The 26510-nt window shown below is 42.3% G+C and overlaps 2 protein-coding genes across 3 annotated transcripts in view; one reads left to right on the top strand and one right to left on the bottom strand.

The window, feature by feature from the left end:
- The window catches only part of LOC136443164 (high affinity cationic amino acid transporter 1-like), a 38128-nt gene that overhangs the window by 1760 nt on the left and 9858 nt on the right, over positions 1-26510 (top strand). The window contains exons 1-10 of one of the 2 annotated variants that reach the window (XM_066440285.1): positions 2174-2312; positions 3335-3587; positions 4156-4284; positions 4850-5005; positions 5342-5486; positions 6065-6192; positions 6736-6958; positions 7444-7583; positions 8241-8343; positions 8721-8914. In XM_066440285.1, coding sequence (XP_066296382.1) covers positions 3341-3587; positions 4156-4284; positions 4850-5005; positions 5342-5486; positions 6065-6192; positions 6736-6958; positions 7444-7583; positions 8241-8343; positions 8721-8914 — 1465 coding nt within the window. In that variant the 5' untranslated portion in view covers positions 2174-2312; positions 3335-3340. Of the gene's footprint in view, positions 1-2173; positions 2313-3334; positions 3588-4155; positions 4285-4849; positions 5006-5341; positions 5487-6064; positions 6193-6735; positions 6959-7443; positions 7584-8240; positions 8344-8720; positions 8915-26510 lie in introns of those variants that run through there. The other variant, XM_066440284.1, reaches the window with a different exon arrangement.
- Positions 9387-20676, bottom strand: LOC136443166 (uncharacterized). The gene is made up of 6 exons (XM_066440286.1): positions 20457-20676; positions 13446-13533; positions 12942-13068; positions 12370-12551; positions 11717-11863; positions 9387-11354 (listed from the first exon to the last, which is right to left on the bottom strand). The coding sequence occupies exons 2-6, from the start codon at positions 13512-13514 to the stop codon at positions 10479-10481; spliced, it is 1401 nt and encodes a 466-aa protein (XP_066296383.1). The 5' UTR covers positions 13515-13533; positions 20457-20676; the 3' UTR covers positions 9387-10478.

Raw genomic sequence — 26510 nt, 5'->3', positions numbered from 1 at the left:
TACTACACCCCGTTTCCACTAGACGCAGTGTCTCTCTACATATAACACTAGTAGCCTCTGTCGGCTAATCCCGTAGAGTTCGTCCGCAACAACGTAGCCTGCAGCATCGGCTTACAGTCTAGCCCTATACGAGGATCATGACAGTCTGTCACATGGGGCGCATCGACCTGTATAAAGTTGCACGTGACTCAGTTATATTGCAAAGTTCTGACGTATTATGTAACAACTAATCTATATCCGGCTGCCAGTGTTTATTTTAACATCATTCAAATCCCATAGGAAAAAAAATACTCTCCAAGCAGAGAAAACGGCTGTTAAGTTAATTTGCTTTAGGCGTTTTTGTCAGCTTTCTATTTTGTCTCGTTTTCTTTATGTCGCCAATCCTTACATTAAGAAAATGGGACAAAAAGAAGCCCGACAAAAACGCATAAATACACGTCAAAAACCAGCCGGACCCATTCCTCTGCTTGGAGAGTAGAAAACAAATATTTGTAGAGTCGCGATAAGCATCATATACTTTTACTTTTCATACTCATTTTCCCCTCAGTCATGGATGTCTAAGCCTCGATCGCGTCCAACAAAAAGGTGATCTTTGTAGTCAATGTCTTACTGTGAACATACTTCTATTTCATCGCTTCATGTCTTGTTGTCAAATTAATCCTTATTCACCAGATCCAGATGCCCACACTTAAGTCAATAATAATGCAATAGTTTATAGTGTTACAGGTGAGAGATAGAAAGGTCAAAGTGCATCAAGCTTGCCCTGTAAAAAGGCCTGTGAGTTGGGGTTTGCGGATTCGATGGGGTGGTCTACAGGGGTGGGCTAGTGGGGTGGGCTACCTCAGCATCTACCCTTTCTGGACCTCAAGGCTGTGCATGGGGGTTTAGCATTGAATTGAATTTCCTTGAGGAAAAGATGGGTCACTCTGTGGGAGGACCGGAAAGAATGCTTTATTTTGCTGAAGGATCATATTGCTTTGGGGATGCTACAGTGGGGGGTGGAGGTGGGCAATGAGCATACTGCATACATTTACATCGTGCAGGAGTTTGTTATCCCCAGTTTCAGATTTTTAAACATGGAGGACTATGTTCCCTGTTCCTTTATATGCTGCTCAGTCAGGCCAACAGGACAGTAGCATTGTGGCTACAAGAAAGAAATGAGCAACACAAGCAACACTATACATTGTGAAAACACAACATTCCAACACACGCTCATGCACACTGACACACATAACCACAAATACATTGTACATTGTATACAAGCACATGCATTCAGGTACATTCTAGTCTAAATGTGTCAGACATATGTTTTGAATTCTGTCAAACGAAGGCTCTCTCATTCCCTAGTTGTCCTATCCAACTTCCAGTTTATTTCCCCTTGTACCTCTTCCCTAAAATCCTAATTGTATACTGAGTACTTAGAAGTTTGTTTATGATAAATAGCTTTTCTACCAGTCTTGGTGCACCTAACCCCCCCCCCCCCACCTGCCATATGATCAGCTGTTACCTTCCCTTTAGCCCACCCACAGCTTGACCCAGATCCTCTTCAAGGAAATTCCATAAGAGGCCAAACCCCCATGCACAGCCTTGAGGTCCAGAAAGGGTAGATGCTGAGGTAGCCCACCCCACTAGCCCACCCCTGTAGACCACCCCATCGAATCCGCAAACCCCTGTGAGTTGGGCAATCACTTATAATTATGACGTCGCGGTGGGAACTTTTCCCATTGAAGCTTAGCAGACAAAACAACCTGATAAACGGTTTGCTACTCCCGTCAAAACTGGAATACGTCGTTCTTTGTTCAACTACGTTTCTAATGTCTTGACTTCATTAACATATCTATTCCGAGTTTTGGTATATAACCTGGTTTCCCAGTCCGTCCCTTACTCACTGACGAAAGATAGCGGATGCTGTCTGAAACGCCTGGCTGTTTCATTTTCTATCCAGTTACTTGAGATAACTATTTTTGGCGTACGTCGTTCTTTGCCCAGACTATAAAATATCCATCTACGTATCATCTACTATATCAAAATACGAACGGATCGATCTTTAATTAATAACTTCGTTGAAGTAAAATCAAAACGTAATACCTAGTAAGTAGTAGGTCGCAAGCGCCGCCTCGCGGATATTACACGCACTGCATCGCCAAACCAAGAGCTGACCCCCGGTGACCCCCGGCGGTCCTGAATATGGGATCCATAACTTCCGCAGTGACGCTCGTACGAGGCCGCCTGTACATACCGGACACCTGTTGACATGTAGGCGGGAACCTGGGAACTTCTGACGGTCTAACGCTAGCTACAGGACAGGGAAGGTAACGCTGCATGAGCTAATACTGATACACACGTGTGACAGACATGACAGGAGGTTTTTGTCAAAGTTTAGTAGCCGCTGTCAGTCCAAGACGTTTGCAGACGTGTGACAGTTGTCTTCAAGTGTGTGTAGGGTTCCACTCCTAGACTTGATCGTAAGACACGCCTGTGTTGTGTGTGTGTCAGCTCATAAGCTGCTGGTAGGTAACCATATGGCTCAGTGGACAGGGCTGAAGGGTTCCATATGGCTATCACATCTCCAAGCAGATGTTGGGAGGCTGAAGCGTTTTTCACTAGTACAGTACTACCCGTTTCTGTCTCAAAACGACTCCAAACTGGACAAAGAAATCTATACTCGCTAGGAAAATGTAACTATTCAGCCCCCCAAACATCTACTTGGAGATAAAGCTCTTTGTACACTACCACTAGTACTACACAATCACCTGCGGACATTTTGTAGACTGTCTGTCACCTTCCTCAGGGGAATACTGACTGGTTCTACTTCACACTGCAGCACAGGTGTCTGCTAGCTAGCTGCTGTAGTGTGAAGAATGTATTCCCTACTAGAAGTAATAACTGGATATAAGTTGGATGTGTTGGACCAGGTGTTCTTTGTCTAATGTGTAATTTTTTATTCTACTCAGCCCCATAGATATAGGATTATAATATGTTGTGCTTTTAAAGGGACTTTGTTAAGCAGTGACTTACCAACCCGTTGAAATTATTCACGGACTGTTATACAAGTTTCTGTTGTAAGACATTAGATCTGGTGTTATCATTAGGACTGCTGCCTAAAATAACTCTGTAACCAATAGGGAGTCGGGTGCCAAACGGCGTGTGCTTAAGGTTAAGTGAGTTTTAACTTGAATGTTATATTCTTGTAGTCTTATCAGTGATTGTAACCTATCTGTAGTATGTATCCAGGGACACCTGAAAAACAGGTGAAGGGACCTGAGTGTTATTGAACTGGTAAACAAATGAAATTGAAATCGAAAATTTGGTCTGTTTGTTTGTAATTGCTCAGGAGCCAATGACGGTTGCCGGCTGCTTGCGAGACGTCCGAGGGCGTTTGTTCCGCCGTAAGTACGTGGATGCGGCCTCGCTGGAAGACTCGCAGCTGGCCCGGTGTCTGAACACGCTCGACCTGACGCTGCTTGGGGTGGGAAGCACGCTCGGCGCGGGAGTCTACGTCCTGACGGGAACCGTTGCCAGGGAGACGGCCGGACCGTCCATCGTGCTGTCTTTCCTCGTGGCTGCTGTTGCATCAATTCTGGCAGGTCAGTTGCATGATAACAATTAACAACCATTAACAAGGGACTAGTTAGGATAGGTTGGTAGATAACTTATTACAGTTTGAAAGTAACACTGTACAGTGTACAGTCACCTGCCAATGTTTTCTTGATCATCTGTCACCTTCCTCAAGGCAATACTGACCAGTTCTACTTCACACTACAGCTACAAAATAGATGTTGCTGCTGCAGTGTGAAGAATGTGGTCCCAAATGTGACTTAGTTTGTCTGTCATAATTGTTCAGCTACTGGGGGACACCGGTACCATGTACCGGTATAAAACCGGTATTTTTTACTGGACTGGTCCGGAAAAAATCAGTGGACCAGCTTTTGGACCGAGTAGAAAATTCACAGTACCCGGCCGTACCTGGACCCGGACCTGGACTGGACCTGAATTTTCTGTACCCATCCCTATTAGCTACATTGTGTTAGTTTGACTTCAGAAAGTTGTTTACAGTGCTTTACTTGAAGATTTCAAAGTCTGAATGTGTATCTAATTTCTAAAGCAACCAGACTGTAAGTTATAGTATTAAGTTATACCAACTTTCTGTGGCAGGCCTATGTTATGCTGAGTTTGGAGCGAGAGTGCCGAAAAGCGGATCGGCGTACGTCTACAGCTACGTGACGGTTGGCGAACTGTGGGCCTTCATCATTGGCTGGAATATGCTCCTGGAGTATGTCATAGGTCAGTCTGCAGTTCGGTTCACCTGTCAATCAACTTGTCAATCATCAACACACTGTCATATCATTGGCTGGAGTTTGATTCTGGAGTATGTCATTGGTCAGACTGCTTTTCTGTTTTATAATCTGTAACCTGTTGATCATACTGTCAACATATTTAGGCAAGGGAAATGTGTCGGAAAGTAGCCTAGAAATAAGCAATATTATGTGACAATTATAGTTCCGTTTAGTTATTACAGTAACCTCTGAGCCGCAGAACACAGTGGATCATCATCATCATCATTACAGTAATAGCAAATGAATTCTAATTAGGTTCCATTTGATACAATAATGTACTAGTAGTAATTAGAATTGTTGTAATAATGTACTAGTAGTAATTAGAATTGTTGAAGAACAGGCCTAGATTGTGCATTATGCTATCTGTACATTGCCATACATTGTCACATAATGCAATTGTTGAGCAATAAAATCATTTATTCATTCATATGATGTCTTGTCACTCTGTAATTTTCATATTTAGGCACGGCAAGTGTATGTATGGTGTCATGCCTGTATTTGCCCATATATAGGCACGGCGAGTGTTGCTCGGGCCTGGAGCGCGAACTTTGACTCCCTCGTCGGCAACAAGATCGAGAACTGGACGCGGACCCACATGCCGATGCACGTCTCGGGTCTCGCCGAGTACCCCGACTTCTTCTCCTTGGGACTCACCTTGGTTCTTACAGGTAAATCTTAAGTCTCAACGGGTCAGGTGATTCTTAAGTCTTATGCAAGATGTTCGGGTCTAACTGAGTACCCTGACTTCTTCTCCTTAGGACTCACCTTGGTTCTTACAGGTAATCTTAAGTCTTACGCATGATGTTCATGACAAAGTTCTTTATTCACAACCAAGGGCTGACATAACATTGATGTAAAACTGGTCTTACTTCTTGTAACTGTTACAATAACCGTTGTGTTTCTTACTTTCCCTCGGAAAAGTGCACCAACTTTAATCTTTTCACCAGACTGAATCAAATTATTTACTGTGTATTTGTTGTTGTTTGTTTGTTTGTTCCCTGCAGCCCTACTTGCCCTTGGTGTGAAGGAGTCGACTAGGTTTAATAACGTGTTCACAGGGCTGAACCTGTGTGTGATCCTGTTTGTGATGGTGGCCGGATTCATCAAGGCTGACCCCAGCAACTGGGCAATAACCCACAGCCAGATCATGTACGTACCACAGTAGCTATTGTACTTTTCATTACTGATGAGACATAAAGTACATAAGACATGAGACATAAAGGACTTTTCTTTCCATCTGGGTCTATATGGCTGACACTGTTCTCTTCCGTGTGATTTTGATTCTGCCTCTCCTTGTCCCATCTGAGTTCAAGGCACAAGCTATTTCAACCTTGTTCTGGTAATTTCTGCGGGTGTTTTTTTATATCTAGTTTTCCTATGCAACTTATAGATAATGTTGTCAGCAATTGTATTACAGACAAATGAGATTGTATAAAATTCCATGAATGTTGTATAACACAATAGCACACAATGTAACACCGTCAGAGGGAGGGAATTTTTTTCTGAATTGGTATACCTCTTGACAACTGGCGGACAAAATTTCAGGCATTGGGACTTCCCCTTATGGGTCTTCTGTGGATCACTGAACAATGTGGAGACCCATGGAAATTGAGCCATCCCTGGTGGCTCACTGTCCTTTGCCCCAGAAGTCACCAAGGGTGGCTCGTTGTGCTTTAAGGGTTAAACATAATTGTTATGTACCAAACCATACCGTCCCTCCCTGTTAGGAACGAGACGACCAACAGCACGATGGACGGGGTCGGAGGGTTCTTCCCGTTCGGCGCGTCCGGAATGTTGTCGGGAGCCGCAACGTGTTTCTACGCCTTTGTCGGGTTTGATGCCATCGCAACCACAGGTGAGATAGTGCTGTCACATTTCCGAAGGTCATAGAGAGATGCTGTTATTTTCCCAAGGTCATATATTCTGGAGTGATGCTGTTATTTTCCTCAAGGTCATAGAAAGATGCTGTTATTTTCCCAAGGTCATAGAGTGATGCTGTTATATTTCCAAAGGTCACAGAAAACTTCTATCACATTCCCCGAAGTTTTAGAGAGCTATTGTTACCCTCCCCAAATAAATAATACTCTTCTTCTTCTTGAATTAGTAGTTCAATCATGGATTGAGAGTTTCTTAAAATTAATGAAAACCTTTGCATGAAAACAGATCAGACATCAAGTGATAGCTTTTCAGCACCAGGGACAGGGTACAGAATACAAAATAAACTTTTTCTTCCACATGATACTTTGGCCATGTACACACATGTAATGAAATGAGGAGAACACTTTCTTATCTCCAAACTTTCTATACCATACCTGTAAGGCACAGTGAGTAGCTGCTGAGAAGGTTATCCAGCCTTGGTGCATGAGAAAATGATTATCTTTTCCCCTTTTCTCTCCAGGTGAGGAAGTGAAGAACCCACAGAAAGCGATCCCCATCAGTATTGTGGTTTCCCTCACCATCTGTTTTGTGGCATACTTCGGCGTCTCCGCGGCCCTGACCCTCATGGTTCCGTACTACACGGTCGACAAGAACGCCCCCCTCCCCGCGGCCTTTGCTGCTGTGGGCTTCACTGCTGCTAAATATATCATTGCTGTGGGGGCTGTGTGTGCGCTGTCTACTAGGTAATAAACCCTTAAAGCCTACACATACAAAATTAGATTCTACATATAGAGATGCATTGTGATTGTGCACTGGCCTAATAAACATTGATAACCTACATGTTCACTTGTACTTAGTCATGACCATATAATACATTTTGCACAATGCGAAAGTTACCTGCAGCAACTGGATAGATTTTGTAAATGGTCAGTCACTGAAGAAAGATAGTGGATGCAATCTGAAACATCTGAGTCCGTTTAGAAATCTATTGAGTTGCTTGAGCAAGTATTGCATGTATCTTATTGATAAATGGATGTCTGACCTTAATCGACATACATACATAGTAGTGTAAAAATACATTGTGTATATGTAAATCATTTCAAAATGAACATTGCAAATTACAATGTTTTGTAACTGTAAGGTAGCAATTTTCTTTCTACATAATGTTATTGCCACAAGTCATATACGCCATAGGGAGACATGTTTTTGTTTTGTTTTTGCTGTGCAGTTTATTAGGTGCAATGTTCCCAATGCCGCGAGTCATTTACGCCATGGCAAGCGACGGCGTCATCTTCAGATTTCTGTCAAAGGTCAACGAGCGAACACAGACGCCGCTTATTGCCACGGTCATATCAGGACTACTATCTGGTAGGTGGGAGGTTCAGTTACAACTCCATATGTTTAAGTTTCAACACCCCATTGTTCCGACACCCCAATGATCTGACAACCCAATGTTCCTACACCCTAATGTTCCAACACCCCTATGTTCCAACACCCCTTTGTTCCGACACCCCTATGTTCCAACACCCCAACGTTCAGACACCCCAATGTTACGACACCCCAATGTTACGACACCCCAATATTCCAACACCCCAACATTCCAACACCCCAATGATCCGACACCCCAGTGTTCTGACACCCCAATGTTTCGACACCCCAATATGTTCTGACACCCCTATGTCCCGACACCCCTATGTTCGGACACCCCTATGTTCCAACACCCCAACGTTCAGACACCCATATGTTCCAACACCCCAACGTTCAGACACCCCAATGTTACTACACCCCAATATTCCAACACCCCAACGTTCCAACACCCCAATGATCCAACACCCCAGTGTTCTGACACCCCAATGTTTCGACACCCCAATATGTTCTGACACCCCTATGTCCTACACCCCAACATGTTCCGACACCCTATATATGTTCTAACAGTAACACCCCTATATCCTGAAATTAACTTATTATAAGTTACTTTTTTTCAAACAAAATTTTGATGTGATTTCCCTGCTATCGCTATTTCAGGCACAATGGCTCTACTGTTTGATCTAAAAGAGTTGGTGGATATGATGTCTATAGGAACCCTGCAAGCCTACACACTGGTGGCAGCGTGTGTGCTCATACTCAGGTAAAATCATAAATGGTGTCGCTATGGATACATGCTGAAAAAAAAAAAAAATTTATATCTTAAACTTATAAAGAAGAGTATGGGTGAACCAGTGTGCTTGGCTAGAATTATGAACTTATGATAGAAGCTTTTCGTTGACGTAATAATCAAATTTAAATGCCCAAGCAACCATGTTGTGTATGCGAACTCAGTCACGTTTGGGACCGCAGTCTTCACACTGCAGCAGCAGCACCTACGTAGCTGCTGTGTGAAGTAGAACCAGTCAATATTGCCCCGAGGAAGGTGCCAGACGGTCACTGAAACGTCGGCTGTGAGAACTTTGTGAATGTAGATAAAGAATTTTATTAACCTAAGATATCTATCATGTCAATAATCAGGTATCAGCCAATGGAAAAGGTAGATGGAGAGTCAGAAGAAGATGAGGAGGAGGAGGAAGAGGAGGAGGGTGGAGAAGAGACCACAAACAGCCGACTGATTATTCAGAGGAACAGAAGCTCATCCTCGTGTATGGGGAGGGGGGCAGCTACAGAACGCACGGGGCAGATCGTCAGCTATGCGGTTCTACTACTGGGTAAGTCTTGTGTGTGTGTGTTACTTTGTGTGTGTGTGTGACCTTAAGGAGTTGGTGGATATGATGTGTGTGTGTGACTGTGTTTGTGCTTGTGTTTGTGTGTGTGTGTGTGTGTAGATGTCTGTGTATGTGAGTTTTTGAGTGTGTGTGCACGTGAGTGTGTGTGTGACTCTGTGTGCATGACTGCGTGTGACTCTGTGTATGTGCGTGTGACTCTGTTTGTGTGTGTGTGACTGTGTGTGTGTGTAACTCTGTATGTGTGTGAGTGTGCGTGTGCGTGTATACTAGTATGTGAGCCTGGGAGAGGCTTTGTATAGGCAGTTTGTAAATGTTCTTTGGCATAACACACTAATCTTACGTATCAATATCTGTCAGTGACTTTACCATAATTTTACTCCACTTTTAGTTTTTTTGCTCCTTTCATTTGATTTTGTCTTCAGTCAACACAGAAGCCAGATAGAACTCCATGTCACATGATGGCAATATTTATTCACAATGAGTGAGTTGCTCACTATAAAATACAGTACACACTGTAGCTATACTGTACTATATACTACACATAGCTGACAGGTAGGTACAATTATATTGAATCATGATGATAACGATGTTTGCTCTTTGCTCACAGCCACTTACAATAGATAAATGAATGAAGGCAATTTTTACAATAGAATCTGATACAAAAATAGAAGAACAAATGCCCGAATATACACCATAATAAGTTATACTTTTCATCCAGTACTCATTCCAACAGTAAGAATAAATCATCTTTTGTCACTCTTCAGAAATCTTTCTTAAAAGATATTGATATTGGTTTTAGCCGGACTATGCAAAGAAAGGCTAAGATCTTTTCCAAGATAACTTGGAGAATATACAAGCTTACATATCTTACTAACAATGAGAAAAATCATGTATTAAGTCTTCAGCATTTAAGTATTCAGTTACATTAAATTTTGCAGTGAAAACTAATAGAAAAATTTATGAACAAAACAAAAATAATGCATAAACCAAAATATATTAACTAGTAGGATAAAGTTAAAACTATTGAAAAACCTACTTGTGCAATATATCAACACTAGTTATCTGAACATGTTGCTTAAGAATTCAAGGAAAAATTACATTTATCATTAAGATGATTGTATGATGTATCATAAGACTGGATAGTTATAAAGCAACATTCTTGGCATTATATATGAATAAGGAATCCAGTACTGCATGTACGGTATACCGGTATCTACAGATGCTGTGAAGGAAGGTGCTCTGGCACTAGACAACTTAATTTTACTAGTTTGATATCATAGAGCATGGGTGCCAGTTGCCAGAGAACATGTAAATAATCAGGTACCAGCCAGTGGAGAAGGTAGATGTGGAGTCAGAAGAAGAGGAGGAGGAAGAGGAGGAGGGAGACGGGACCACAGACAGCCGGCTGATTATTCAGAGGAACAGAAGCTCATCCCTGTGCAATGGCAAGGGTGCGGCTACAGGTTTTGATGAATGATAGATAAGCATATCATCAGTATCAAAAGAATTGTGCAAAATTAGTGGACTTTCCGGCTTTTTCTAAGATTTACATGAAACCATCATGGTCGCCTGATTCACCCATCCCCTCCTGTTCCTCCACCCATGGTTCTCCCTCATCCTCCTTTACATTTCCCACATCACCCTCCCACCCCTCGGCTGGTAGTGGCACAGTCTGGAACATTTCGTCCACCATGTTGTTTTCAAGGTCGTCTACTTGTTCACCAACTTCATCCCACCCCTCCTGTGGCGGTGGTTCAGCCCGGAACAGCCCATAGTCTTCTCTGTCCACCATATTGTTTTCCACTTGACCTTGTTGGGCTTCGACATTTTTGTCAGCAACTGAAACAATGTCTTCTCCTTCAGGTTCCCTGTTTTCATCTACATGAAGTTGCATCTCGTGTTGCAGAACATCCTTCACGTATTCTGCATCAGATGCCTGCTGCAACAGCTCAAACCTGGTCGGCCCATCCGCCATCTTGTTTCTAAAGTCATGACCTTCCTGCCCTTCCGCCATCTTGTTTCTAAAGTCATGACCTTCCTGCCCTTCCGCCATCTTGTTTCTAAAGTCATGACCTTCCTGCCCTTCCGCCATCTTGTTTCTAAAGTTGTGTCCTTGAGCGACCTCCATCACCACCTCCTCCTGCACATCCGCTGCGAGCGGTGCCGTCTGAAAGAACATCAGGTCGTTGTCCTGGTCCTGTTCGTAGTCCATGGCAACCAGAACCTCGTCTCCGTTCCCCGGCATGGAGACGGCGTTGAGCGAGCTGCTGAGCTCGGCCTGGCCCACGCAGGTCATGACCTCGAAGCGCAGGCAGACGTGGTAGTGCCAGGTGTGCGGGTTGAGGCGGACGTACCGCGCCTGGGGCTGCCGCTTCAGGTCGTGACGCACGCCCGTGGTGCTGTCAAAGTTCCCACTGAATACCTGCGAAAAGCAACACAAGTTATACTCCATGCGTCATAATGCTTAGAAAGTAGGAAACTAGTTTATTTTATGCAGAGCCACTGTTAGTTATATCTTATTTCTGACCTTTTGTTACCGGTTGTACCTAGAGTTGGTCTGCCCCATGCTCCAGAGGGTTTGGTTCCAAGGTTCAGAGTCAGTCAACTGCTATTACCTAAAAGTATGTCTTATTCCCTACCCTGTCGTTGCCAATCTTGTAAGTAGTACCTCCAGTCAGTCTGGTCCTAGAGGGTTAGGGATAGCCTACAATGTACATGTAGTACACCCAGGGTTCAGAGTCAGAGGCTTTAAGGGAACAGTTGTACACTAATTTGAATTCCTACCTTGTCGTTACCAGTCTCGTCCTGGTAGTACATCCAGTCTTTCTGGTCCAGACTGTAGAGCAGTTTGAAGGACGACACCCAGTGGGGGAAACCCTGTTGACCTTGAACTATCACCCCAGCAACTGCCATGGGCTTCCCAAGGTCAACCTGCAAAAATAGAGGTCACAAAAATCAGATCAGTCATCTTCATCACCAGATAACCCAGCGAGGGGCAAAGTAGGGGGATAGTAAGGCCATTACGTTGATGACATCCTGATCTGGGCAGCCCAAAACTGATGAAAGTATGCAAAGGAAATAAAAGCTGCCTTCATAATGAAATCAAAGTGTTCAGGAAGGTTGAAAAAATGACTTAATAAGTTTAAACACAGAACACGGTATACCAGACAATGAAGTCTAACTTTATTTTTGCTCTTTCACATCTTCATCTTTGACTTTGGAATTGACTTTGGAATTGACTTTGGAATTGACTTTGGCATTACATGCATGTACATTGTATGTCATTAGTATAGGATTACATATTCCGATGTGATAGATTGATTGATAAGCCCACCCCGGGAGTCAAATGTTTAGTGGCTACTGATTTATTAGATTTATAAGTTAATTGAACTAATTGATTGATTGATCGACTGATTGATATTGATGGATGAGCCCACCTGTATCCACTGAATCCTGTCGTTGAAGGCGGCACACCATGCGTGGGAGTCGAACGTGTACTTGCTGCTGGCGTAGCGGGCGTAGTACGGGGCCATCTCTGGTCGCCATGTCGATGACGCTGTGATGCTGTCCTGTGGAATGTCTCCCGTTTCCATGCCAACAGGACGCAGGCCGTAACAGACTGGAGAAATGCAAGCCAGACGTTAGTTTTGTCATGATTAGATCATGGCATCATCTTGTGGACATCCTTTCTTGTGGATGTTCTGTTGACAGACTGTCAGTTTTGGTATTTTTCTGCAAGACTGGGAAAACTTAAGTCTTGCCATTGCAGGGCTCTAAATGCTTTTGGTGTATGAGGGCGATTCCTATCTCCATTTTATAGCCCTTGAGCCACACAGGGCTAATACGTACAGTAGGGGACTAGTGCCTAAGCAGAGAAAGCAGTTTTACCTTTAAATTCCTGATAAATGTTTGGCCTGACCGGGGAATGGCCCACACTCTTCGCCCTTCGCCATTGCATTGGTGACCAATTTTGTGGTACAATTTATAATCATAGCTGAGACTGTCTTACCTGGCTTGTACTCGGACAGCTGTTTCTTGAGCTCTCGGTTCTCAGCCTCCAGCCGCGCCTTCTCCTGAATGACCTCGTCTCGGATCAGCTTCATGACCTTGTCGACCAGCAGCTCCTCTCGAGCCTCCTGTGGGCAGAGTCAAGCTGTCAATCAAACCTGTCAATCATGTCGGGCTGTTCTTTGTTCTATTTCCTCCCCCCAGTCAAGTTGTCAAGCAATTTAGCTGTCAATAATGACACCCTGTGTCAAGCTGTCAGTCAAAACTGTCAATCATGTCTAAGTGTTCCAAGTACCCTCAGCTTTCCTTTTCCCTGTCAAGCTTTCAATCATGTCTGGACTATTTTACATTCAGAATTCTATGTCCCGACAGCCCTACATTCTGACATCCTATGCTCTGATGCCCCCGAACCCTAAAAGTATCCCTATATCCCAGTAACATAGGGGCATCAAAGCATAGGGGTGTGGGAACAATTGGCTTGTCAGAAGCCGACAGGCTAACTTACATCGCTGAGAGGTGCAGCCATTGCAGCCATGGTCAAGGTCAGGAGGTAGAACACCTTCAGGGACTCCATTCTGCCAACTTGAGGATATCTGAGGAAAGATGAAAACATCTGATGAACATTCGTAAATTTCAGAGTTGTCTTGTATTACGGTATGTCTGCAGTCCAAAACTTTGCCATAGATCTGAGTCAGCTTACAGATGTGACCTATGTGGTAGAGACTGTCATTCTTGTATAGGCCATAGCCGATGCTGTAGGGCTGATGTGAATTAGGGTTTTACCATGGTCAATACTGACTGACGGAGGCCATATAACCTCTATCATGTCAGAATGACCTTCTGACATGGTAGGGAATACCATGTCTGTCTACAGCATTAGTAACTCCGTAGATCGATTGATAGACAGGCAGAGGTGTCTGCTAGGCAGAACTTTCCACAGACTAGTAGCTATAGGTTCAGACTATCTCACACGACTGCTGTTACGGGTACCTATTGCATGATCCCCAAAGCTTGAAGTAAGGATAAGACTACGTTGATGTTAGACATCCAGGTAATAAGATACACCAAAAATAGTTACTCAAGCAACTGGATAAAATTTTGAAACAGTCAGACGTTTCAGACAGCATTCGCTGTCTTTGGTCAGTGACTAAGGATAGGACTGAAAAACCATATCTAACATATCAACATATCTATTCAGAGTTTTGGTATAAAACCTGGTTTTCCAGTCCTATCCTTAGTCACTGACGAAAGACAACAAATGCTGTCTGAAACGTCTGTTTCAAAATTTTATCTAGTTGCTTGAGTAACTATTTCAGGTGTAAGGATAAGACTTTAAAAAAGACGGTTGGGCCAAGTCAAACAGGCAGGTGGTACAGGATTTCTTGAAAGAGCAGAAGCCACATTCTTGGGATTCTCTAGATCTCCTGAAGGTTCTGGGGTCTTCAGTCAAGATGGTGAAAACATAGATTCTTGTTTCACACATCATTCTCTTGGTGGATTTTAAAAGATTGAACAGTTAGAATAATAAACAGAAGTAAAGGGAAGAAAAGTTTGTCTCATTAACCTCCCTTCAGCTGTGGCCTCCTTTCTTGCATCAAACTTGCCATTGATCAGTAGCAGAGGAAGATTGTGGCTGAAACATTGACAAAAGGCAGGTCTTCCGCCCAAAACGGAAGTTGTTTTGACCAACACAGCAGCAGATACATTAGCAAGCCTCTGGTCTGACATTAACAGCTTTTCTTGGCTTTGACAAAGTTAAGAAAAAAGGCAGGGCTAATCCTGTTAAGCTTGTTTAATCCCAGTGGGAAGCTGGGAGATCAAAAGACAGATTCTCCCTGCGGGGATAAAACATTTTCATCAAAGTCGCTCAGAGGTAGGGAGTCATTTAGTTCTGTCTGAAGTTTGGGTATGGTTATTTTTACTTTGAACGTTTGTGAGAAACTGTTTGACATCGCTTCTTAATGACTTGTGTTTGATGTTGGACTCAAATCTGAAGAAGGGTTTAAGCTGATGAAGTCAAGTTTTCAGGAGGCAAAGGTACATATAGGACAGGTTTGTTTGTTTGTTTGGTCCTGCTGAGTTGCCGGCTTAAGGAATAAGAATTTGGACACCTTGGAGCACATTTCCCACTTGTATCATTTTGTGAGAAATATGGATACCAAGTTGAACTGCATCAGGTTGCTAGCAGAACAATTTGTCAACATGAAGGATCCATTGGTTGAAGTTAAGATCAGGGGATATAGGGGACATCAGGAAACTAGCAATGCTGTCACAAAACTGCAAAACACGCCCCTGCTGTCCCTGGTACTGAAATGCTTTCATGTGACACTGATTGACCTCTGGGCACTGATTTTGGTGAAACTGACATCATTTTTGTCATCAGATCATGGGCCATAGTCTGTGAAATAAGCCTATTAGCTGATCTTAATGTCCACAACAAACTAGGCCCCTGAGATACCGATAGAAGCCTGATCCCGCGAGCCCTACAATACAGTTCAGCAACTACAAAAATGCACAGTATTTTTTTATATCTATGCTATTTCTCTCAGGTTATTTTTACAATATAATCCAGAAGATCCAAAAATGTAATTTTTAATTCTATTCTGACTGCTTTAAGCATTGTTTTGGGCCTTATATCAATGTTGAGACCATGAAAAACAACTGTTATACCTTAGGACGGATGTCAATGTGTCTCCTGTGCATTTTTTACCTTGCCAAACTGCTGTTAGCAATGCACACTAACATCCCTACCATCCCCTACCCAGAGGTGTCTCTTCCTATGACATCACACAAGGTCATCTCTGCCTGTTCCAAACATAGCTGGTTCCCATTAGCAAACGCCACCACTTCATGGTATCAAGTCCCCACAGGAATTTGGGGCAAAATCTTCCCCTAGCCTGAGACAGATCTGTTTTGAGTGTCCTCTGAACTGATGTTATTTTTCCCAATCCCTGCCTGTCTGGTAGCATTACTGCTAAACCTGTTCTCAACAACCCTTCAAGGGACTGAGCAAAAATTGTTGGTGACTGGGGGTTATTGACCAGATAAGAGGGTCCTGAAAATTATATCAAATTGGACGGGACTGTTTTAATGTGGATTGTTATTGGAGGTGATTAGCTTGCAGCACAAAGTGGTTGGTCGGCCAGGTTTGACACTACTATGAATATCTCCAGTTGGAGCAGAAACAATGCTGGTGCTCCATGTTTTGATGAAGGAATCCCAGGTTCTGTGTTGGTGGTCTGTATAAGCTCTCATGACCATGACCTTGACCTTCTCTGTCGTACATGTAGTTGTTTATTTTATAAACAGTGACTGTTTACTGCATAGACAGTAATTGTTTACATGGTAAACAGTTTGTTTACTGTGTAAACATCACAGATAAGTTTTGCAACAGAGTTGGCCATGATATTGAAGGTGTTTGTCTGAGCTGACATTTAATGTCATACAGGCATCCATGTTAAATTCTAACTCCTGCTGCTGGGTTCTTTCAAGGTCCCCATAAATCACAAACTCCTCTGACTGACATCTACCAGAAGTTGTCTAAGAAGTTGCCTTAAAGTTTTCTACTCTTGAAATGATAAGAAGTTGCTTGATCCTGGTCAAACTTCTGATGCTGCAAAACCTTGTACCTGTGAATTCATTCATTTTCGCTGGGATTGGATTGATTGCTGCAGTAGGAGTAAGAAGAAGGTTTTTGAAGTGTTTTTAGTAGCACAAAAACATACAGAACTAGACTGTAGAGAAGCACCACAAAAATGAAACCACTGTGAATGTTTAAAGATGTTTTTGGCACTTGCTAGTGTCATGGACCCAGTTCTCTGGCAATGTAAGGCCACACCAATTTAATTTCTTGGTTAAAGGATTCTTATTTTTAATTTGAGCAGATCATGAAAACAGAAGGCTGGGGTGAAAACTTGCACCTGACCCTGTTCACTCTCTGATACTGTGTGCACCAAAGTAAAAACATTCCTCTGTGATTCTGTTTTCATGTTGTTTTTCCAATCTAGCATTTTTCTTTTTCTTTTTTTAATTCTGTTAACCAAGAAAATAAATTGGTGTGGCCTAAGTTTCCTATCAGTGCAGGTATAAGTAGCAAAACACGGGAGACCCAATTCTACACCAAACCTGTCGCTAGAAGTCAGGCATAGAGCTTAATTCCTCTAACGATTCCTATAACTCGTGCCACCCTAGGCCTCAGGTCGTTAACCTTAGGAAGGAACCAGGCTTTTACTGTCTCAAACTTGTTGATATTTCTTGACGAGAAAGGAAACTCATGAGAGCTTTTAAGCTAAGAGGTTGGTAATTTAGAATATGAGACAGGAAGTTTAAATGGTTGACACAAACTCTAATGTTGCAGCAAATTAACTCAGGATCAGTGACAGGAATACTAGTTTTATTGGAAGTGCTTGCTAAAGAGGTTGGTGGAAATTGGAACACATGACAGGAAGTATAAAGTACAAATCAGCTCAGATTCAGTGACAGGAAAACTTCAGACGGTGTTTTTCTTGGAACCAAATCTTGCAGGCTTGATGGTGGTCACGAAGGTGAGGATGAGACACGAGAACCATTGATTGACAAACTCTCAAGTTGTAAAAAAAGATTTAACAATTTCTCTACTGCCCTTTCATCTGAATGTGAAGGTTAGCACATGTTAGTGAAAAGTTGAGGCTGCCTTCAGTATCTTACAAGAACAATATCTATCCCTTTCTTGATCTCTGTGGAAGGGCCACTGGCTTCTAGTGTCCTCTAAAAATAGATGACAGTCAAAACAAGTCAACAAAGATCAGTTTCAAGAAAAGTATAGGTTTGCTTTAAGGTCTGATAACTCCCTGATCCAAAGTTTGTGCCTCGGTGACAGAGATGTAATCCAGAAACCTCGCAGTTGCAGTCAGTAACGTCCATTGTTTTTCCTGTGGCCAATTCCTGTGATTTATACCCGGCTAGGAGACCAGACCCTGTGATTTGGCACGATCACAGCACACGTTCCCAAACTTTACAAGCCCCACTAATAAGCTGACCCCCTCAATCCTCTGGCGGGCTGGATCGTGCATAGTGTGGTCGATAAAGTTGGGACGCACGTGCGTGCGTGCGGTGGGTGATTGTGCCGAATCATGGGGTCTGGTCTCCCAGGGCAGTAATTTATGGTCAGGAGACATGAAGAACCAGCATGCGACACTCCAGGCACCCAGCCAAGGAATTCTGACTGTTGGCAAGTTCCCCAGTTCACCTGTACCTGTTTTCGTCCCCCAACTCCTGCTACACTGGGTAAAGCTCCAGTTGTAGCGAGGTAGTTTGAAGTTTTGAGTCTATGCATTATTGACAAACCAGTGAGATGGCCTAGACGGTAAAGGGCCTTACATTCTGAAGGTCGGGATTCTTGACAGTTCTTTTTCTGCTTAGCACAACACTTATGAGAAAGAATGGGATTTGAACACACTCAATTACCAATGGACTAGCCCCCTACTTTAGTGGCCTTCGTGGCCCAAGGGCTCATAATAGGAATGGAGATAGGCAGTGGCCCTTGAACAAACTCAACTACCAGTGGATTAGCCCCCTGCTGTAGTAGCCCGTGTGGCCCAAGGGCAATAGGAACGGAGATGGGCACTTCCCCTACACAGCTGGTCTCTACTGTTGTGGCCTGTGTGGCTCAAGGACTGTAGAAATGGAGATGGGCTCTGCCCCTTTGCACCAAAAGATGAGGGAAGGATTCTCTTAAACTCAAGATACAGTATTGAATTCCCTGAGGTGCTATAACTTGGTATAAGCAGCACACGACACTTCAGGCGTGGAGCCAGGGAATTCTGGCTGTCTACAAGCTGTCAGAATCCATCAGTGCGGTCAGTGATGATCTCTGAGGGGCCTGGAGTATTGCCTAGTTGTAGCACAGGCCTATAGGCTCTGATATTGTAGATCTTGAAACATTCACGGGTTTTGTGGTGACATCTCAAGTGGGAACTGATCACGCTGCATATTGTGATGCTTCCAATGGATTTGTACAACAAAATTGTTTTAAAAGCAAAGTTAAGATTAAGTTCTAGTAAAAATGAATGAAACTATTACAGTTACTGTTACAGTCTGTAGTAACTTTATATCATATATCTGCCTGGGTTGACAGTTGACATTGGGACCTTACACTTACTTTGTTACCCAGTCCACTCTACATTTGACATGGTGAATTATCATAACAACAAAACAACCACAAATTAACAAACAACACAATTCCAGTACCCCTTGAAGATCAAGTAACCCCTCCCCCTTAAACCCCAGTTCTCCCTAAAACTCCTCTACCCCTTGCAAATCCAGTATCCCCATCAACTTCAACACACCTTTAAGATCCAGTACCCCCTGCAACCTTAAAGTTTATACCTGCTAAGACTCCAGTGTCCCCAAAAATTCAGATCCCCCTTCAACTGCAGAACCCCTTTCAAAGTTCAGCACCCCCTCAAATAAGTTAAACTTCGAAACCCTCTCAAAATCCAATACCGGCCCTCTTAAAGTTAAGTACCTCCCTAAAACTCACATTCCCCCTGTGGTAAAATTTGGCACAAGAGCATGTTTTACACCCGGTTGTCTTTAAGAGTTGGACAGAAAAACTCATCGTCTCGTTAAAACACCAAAGCCACAAAATTGACTTCTGGTTTTTATCATGGGAAATGAAGTCCTGCCAAACCTTGAGCCTTCAGGGAGAAATTAAAGATTCTAGGTAAGGCCTCGCCTTTCTATATCCTTGACTGTTGGACATATTATCATAAACTTTGAGAGGAAGAGTACAAGAATGAGGAAAACAGAAGACTCAGTATATAAACTTAAATCCGACTGTATTCAGTCCCAGAAACTTTGAGTAACAAGGTACAGACTTTCCCCTCAGACTTGTTTTCATGTTGATTCTCAAGTTTTACATTTTCAATATTTTTTCTAAAAATCTGAGAAACAACAAATTGGATTAGTATGGCCTGATTCTGTTTCACCCCAGGTATTTAGGTGAGTAGAGTTTGCAATTGGAGTATTTCAAGCATAATGTGAAAAGGAAACAAACCTCACCATATTTGGCATTGTGATAGAACAAACTGAGCCGTTGCCACAACACTGGCAAATCAGTTCCTCATGTGGCCGGGGGACACTTGTCTTCAATTTTGTACGGTTCGAAACTTGGACAGTTTCCATGTTTGGGTATTTTCACTGGATCAAACCGGACTGGGTGCAATACTGCAGTAACACCCAGAAAAAACACCACAAGCTTTCCCGGCAGTATGGGCCTTTTCAATTAACTGTCTAAAGAAACTTACTCAAGTTTCAACTCACTTTGCACTTATCAATAAAAGTCTTGTTTTGATAAATTTCAAAGTGCTGACAAAAAAGGCACACCAGTTTGCTCAGTACTAAAGGTTGTATCTGAACTTTTCACAGTCATAGAAGTTCATATATGGTATACCTGAGCTTCTAAAACAAGCTGACATTTCGGATAAATCATGAATTCAAAGTTTATGACAGAAACAGGGTAAGGAAAACTTCTTACCTGTCTGAAGAAACGTGAGGAAAGTTGAGAAGCTCCTTGCAGAGTGAGTGCAGCACAGGTTAGAAAACTGGAGTGTTGAGCGCGAGTCGATTCCCAGAGCCGGAGGGTCGGACAAACTTGCCGCCAGGCCTACATGCCGGCGGCTTTATACCTGTCCACAGGAAGTGATGTCACAGGAAGGGTGATGACATCACATGTGTGACACTGCCACCCACGGGTTGGATTACCTGACATCAGTGGGGATTGTCAGGCAAAACACATGCAGGGGATCGACCATTGCGCATGAGTCACCATTGTTAATGTTTCTTCAGTTTGTTTTGTTACAAATGCATAACACCAGGAAGGTTTTATCAAGAGGCAAAACCTGCTTGGTAAAGCTATACAGTCAATAAAGCTACCCAAGAAAACCCACTCAGGGGACCAATAAGCTCTATATGTCACAGTGGCAGGTTGTCAGTATAGGCACGTCAAGGATTTAGTTGCTTGTGTCAATGGGAAGGATTATCTAAGGGACTATGCATCCAAGAAGTGCTCACATTAGCCAGGTAGTATGTAGGAAGAAGGGTGCACGTAGAAGTCTTCATCGACTACGATGGACAAACTAGAGAGATGTATGTGGAGAAGGTTGTTTGTACAGAGTTGACTGCACAGTTAGTTAACCACTGTGTTTCTTATATTCTTAAGTAAACATTCAACTGAAAACCTTAAGTTTTGTTTCCTGAAGTTGGTGACATTTCCTGGTAACTTCATCTAACTGAAATCACAATTACTGAAGTCATTTCCCCTGGTTGATAGTTCCCAGTTCCATGCTGACAGCCACTGGTTACCCATGGGCTGGGGTAGTAGGAGTGACAAATCCCATTTGGTTCCACTAAATGTAACAGTAAAACTGTTGATATTAAATGATTATTGTCCTAAACTGCTGCAGGTGCGAAACATTGGTATTGAGTAGGTAAATAGAATCCTCTATGGTTTCTTCATTAGATTTGCCATAGTTTGACATAGTAGCTACATGTAAGCCCTTTTAAGTATAAAGTTTTGCAGATGTTAACTTATTTACACATTTATTAACTGTGCAGTGCTGTTGCCTGTGTTAGTAAGAAATGTAATCTGCTGCAGATACAAACTCCTTAAACATTTTTGAGACAATTCATGCAGGACAGAGGACAGGTAGAAAACTTGAATACCACACTGTGTATCGAGACACTAGTTAAGTCCTGGGCCATAGCATAATTGAGTGCACTAACTGCAAGGCATAAACCTGGTCCTCTGGCTGAGACCTTGTGTGAATCATATTTTTCCAGTTCTGCGTTTTTTTTTCATATTTGAAAACCAACATATTTACAATATTTTGTTTTTATCAGTGACATGTTCTATGTGTTGAGTGATGAAGTCCTTATCGGTGCCATAGAGGGTAGTAAGTGATTAGCAGTGTTTGTTATGTGTTAATGTGTAACAGGTTTTAGATTAGACATGTTATTTTGATAAACATAAACAGGATGGGGGGAGGAGGGAGTTAAGTAGAAAAGAGCTGACCAGGAATCATACAGGAAATGTTCAGTTCATATTTCTGAGAGATGATAAAAACTTTAAGACAGCGGGCTGCTTCCTGACATAAAGGTTGCAGCTGCATTTTTGTATACTAGATATAAATTCTGTACCACACAAACATTAATAACTTACAACAAGAAAATTCATCATGACGAGGTTTCTAGACACATAAGTGTAAGTTAGAAAAAAGACAACTGTTCATGGAAAAATTCTTAGCTCACTGGCTTTTTCGTATTCTTGCATACAGTATAGTTTTCTTTCTTAAAAAAAAAACAAGAACCATTTTTGTATACAACTGTACAGATGTCACTCTGGGATTGTGTAGAATCTGTAGATTGATCAACTTCAAGGCTTGGTCTTGAATGTGAATTATGTAGCAACGGAAAGGCAAGTTAGAATAATGCTCCTTCTCACCTGACACCTGCAGCAAGTTAAACATTGGAGCTAGTTATTTTCTCTTCAATCTGAATTTATAATGACATGCAAGTTTGAGTATTTTAAGGCATGAAACCTTTCAGATTCTCTTTCTTTCGGTTCAATGTGAAAGGGAGTGCAAAACAGGTGCATATAAATATATATTAAGCACCTTTACACGTTACCCTCCCATACACTAAGACATCACATCAACTGTTACAATAAATGAATGAATGAATAAATGAATATCTATACTATTATCTTACTATACTAAACATCTTTTAAAAGCTTTTGTCAACTGTTATTCTTGATACGTTGCTACACTTTGTATAATGTCAGTGTGACATGGTTTCCTGTGCTAACCTCCAGACATGTTTAGTGATAAGGGCTATCTGACCTGCTGCTCTGTTTGGTTTGGTTATCACTATGAGTCACTCCAGGTCCACTTAGGTCAGAAAGTGTCAGGAAGTTTTAAGGAGGTCATTTCCCTCCTTATAGAGGAAGCAATCTTAAAAGAGAATGTGCAGATGATATATTATATTATTAAAGATTTGTTTGATATCCAAGTTTGTATTTCAGGTCAGGCAAGGCGGTGTTGTGGTTATATAAGGGTTGATTCAGGTGAAAATGAGTACCCAACTTCGGTAAGGCATGTCGTCTCAGGTAGGATGTAAAGTTCAGGCGGTTCCATGTTTGAGGTAAGAGCCATACCTTGAGCATGTTAAAGAACCCATCACACTTATTGAAAAAAGTAGGGTCCATCTCAGTGTGAGTGGATTAAAAAGTTACAGTTTGTTCATCCACAGCTTATTGATACTGTACTGTTACAGTACAAAACTGGTGTTTTATGCCTTAAGGGTTTACAGGGTGTGCAGAACCAGCAAACAGGCCACTTATTTAAACCATCCCTTAAGAACTTAGCAACGGATTCCCCAGATAGCCCAAACCTAACCACCTGTTCATACCTTTATGAGTAGATCAAACCTTACAATCTGGTCTTAGGCAGCTTTATATTAATATACTTACTGTACAAGACTCATGTACTGTCGGACTTGTGTGTTGCTGGTGAAGGCAGTTTACATGGTATGCGTAACAGGCAAACAGGCCACTTAGCCTTCCCTTAAAGTCCCCAAACAGCACTAACCTATAACCACCTCCACATGTCGTGCCCAGACCTCCATGTTACATGCTGACCTTGACTCGACCTTGTTTTCCAGGGAGGGGGGTGGCCTGGCTAATAGCTCTCTAGGGGTCAAAGGTTGTGACTTCACTAACTTAAAGTTTGCCTTCTTAAGTAAGTCAAGATGTCTTGAAGAGTTCTTCAAGCTGTGCCCTGATTTGTTTGTGGTTGAGCCTGAATTAGCCTGTTCCTTTAGGCTAGCTCAGGCCTGACCCTGTACAAATTTGAGTTAGAAGTGGAAATTTGAAGGCTCTTGTCTGTGTAGACTTTGTTTTATTCGCCAAGAAGGTTATGTTTGTGTGTGTGTGTGTGTGTCTGTTTGTTTATGTGTGTGTGTGTGTGTGTGTGTATGTGTTTCTGTCTGTCTGTCTGTGATTCCAGAATTCATGGATGGATCTGTATGATATTTGGTAAGTTGGAAATGTTTGGTGTTGGGAAAAAATGAAGATACAATGTATATATTAATAAAAGAAAATATGATTAGATTATGGGCCTCCTAGTGGCATTCCATGGTACTGCAGTCACTGTAGAACTTCTAGTTTTGAATTTGATACCTCTTATTCTGGACATGCCATGGTCATGATTTTTCATTTTACATGGAACAGATGACACTGCACATGAGTACAAATGTTCATGATTGTATTCTTGGTTGATAACATTAAATTAACATGTTCAAAGAAATTGGTAACTTAAAGTTGGAAACATTTAGTATTGGCAGAAATTAAGATATAACTTATTGTGTTAGATTATTGGCCCCCAAGTAGCTTTCTATGGTACTGCAGCATAACTTCTGGTTTTGATATCTCTTATTCTGGACATGCCATAATCCAATCCAAATATTCATCTCATTTATATGTTCTGTCAACATGTTACTAATGCCTTAAATGCCTTCACAATCAACGTGTTAAGAGCTGTTCACAATATATTATCAATTGTTCTCTTCTTTTCCAAACTAACTTGAAGTTCTCATTTTCATGACCTCATTTAGCGCCAAAATGTGGAAACGTCCCATTTTACCCTCTAAGTTGCTTCAATCTTGTGTTTATCTCATCAACTTGAAAGGTCCTAAGATTTATGATCTCAGTCAATGTCACCTTCATACAGAAGGTCATAAAAATGCCTGTTCCCGCTGAGCCAGCTTGAAGGTCAAGTCCAGAAGTTCAGCTAAGGTCAGATGAAGGTCACATCTGGTAGTACAGATTACAGCCTGTCAGACTGTTTGTGGAAGTGTCGGGGCATTTATGGTGTTCTTCTGCCACTCAACCTGACAAAATGGAGGATTTTCTCCATTTTATTATATTTCAAGGTTACCTTTATCAATCAATAACACCGCAAGGTCGAGTTCAAACATGCAGCAGGGCACAGATAACAGAAGCCAATTACCACTTGTGGAAGTTGTTGGATCATTTACAGTCTTTTCTGCACCCTAAGCCTTGAACACCACCTGTCAGAGATAACCTGGGGTGTTGATGAGTTGAAGAAGTGTCAGGTCATTCGTGTTGTCCTTCCATCAGTCGACCTGACAAAACAGAGGATGTACTCCATTATGTTCCAAGGTCGCCATCTTGAATGGTCACCTGATGGTCTGATCTTTGATGGAGGATTCCAGTTCTGCTGTAAGTTAGAAGGTTGTCAGGTTTTCCTGAAGGTTAGCAGAGGATTCTTTTAAGATAGGAGTGTAACGTTAATCATGATGGTATAATTATCATTTTGTTTCGTCAATGAAGCTTTTTCTTATCAATGAGAAAACCTAGGGTCCTCTGGGGGTCATTAAGACTTAAGGGACCGGAGAAAGAGGGTCAGCATGATTTTTTCATCTGCCTGACCTTGAGTTAAATGCCTGTAGTTTACAAACTTTATGTGAGCCTGACTTACTATCTGTACAATGACTTGGAATCATCCGCTGCCAATCCTTCCATTATAAGCGTGTCCCAGCAAAACCACATGACAGTAATAAGTGAAGTTGGTTCTAATCCCTGAATGGCATCAAGGTCTGAGGCAAGGAGGGCTGTTGACAGAATGGTCTTAAAGTTTTTTTCCGTCCTATGCAGCAAAATTTGGCAGTCCAATATGACGGAATGAAAGGTGCTGGCTAGAGCCCTGGCCAAGTCTCCTGGCTTAACATGTAACCTGAACGTGTACCTGAGCCAGAAATTTTGATATCCCTGCATCTTTACCCACTTCGAGTTTCTGACTGTCAATGTTGACAGAATGGTCTTAAAGTTTTTTCCGTCCTATGCAGCAAAATTTGACTGCCAAATAACAGAATGAAAGGTGCTGGCCAGAGCCCTGGCAAAGTCTCCACTATGTAACCTGAGGCAATGTTCGGGACCCTATGTGTTTTGTACTTTGTGCTTTGGTCACATTTCCAAACCGGGCCTGGCAGGTTTGTTTGGAGAAACGAAAAATTAAAGTGTACAGGAAATATGCACAAGCTATACTAGTATGCTCTTAGACAGTTTTATTGTGCTCTCTGTTGTCTTTTATATAATAACTTTTGTTTTCCAAGACTGCCAGCTGGCCGGCCGGACTGGAAATGTGAACCTATAGTATTAGTAGACAGAAAAGTCAGGAAGCCTGCATTCCATCATGAGCCTCTCCATCTGATCTGTCTGACATCCTTCCAGGGTTTTTGCCAGCTCCAAGTGTTTTCCTGACGTCCTGATGTCGCATGTCAGATGAATCAAAATATGAGGAAGGACTGTTGTCTGAAGTTGTGGCTTGGTTTCATCAGGTTTTGATATCATCCATATCAAAATACAACAATATTTTCTGGTCTAGATGTTGGAATGTGTTGTTCAACTTTCAATTGACAGAAGCATCTTCGACTGTTGAGAGATAAAAATGTGCTTTAGTGAGATCCTGATGTCGCATGTCCGATAAATCAAAATATGAGGAACAACTGTTGC

This window comes from Branchiostoma lanceolatum, chromosome 10 (assembly GCF_035083965.1).
Source record: "Branchiostoma lanceolatum isolate klBraLanc5 chromosome 10, klBraLanc5.hap2, whole genome shotgun sequence".
Taxonomy (NCBI): Eukaryota; Metazoa; Chordata; class Leptocardii; order Amphioxiformes; family Branchiostomatidae; genus Branchiostoma; species Branchiostoma lanceolatum.
This window is presented reverse-complemented; position numbering and strand designations above follow the sequence as displayed.

Coding starts and splice junctions, on each gene's coding strand:
- LOC136443166 (XM_066440286.1), bottom strand. CDS start 13,514: ATGGAGTCCCTGAAGGTGTTCTACCTCCTGACCTTGACCATGGCTGCA. Junction 13,069..13,445: donor TGGCTGCACCTCTCAGCGAT/GTAAGTTAGCCT, acceptor CTCTGCCCACAG/GAGGCTCGAGAGGAGCTGCT. Junction 12,552..12,941: donor GCTGTCCGAGTACAAGCCAG/GTAAGACAGTCT, acceptor GCATTTCTCCAG/TCTGTTACGGCCTGCGTCCT.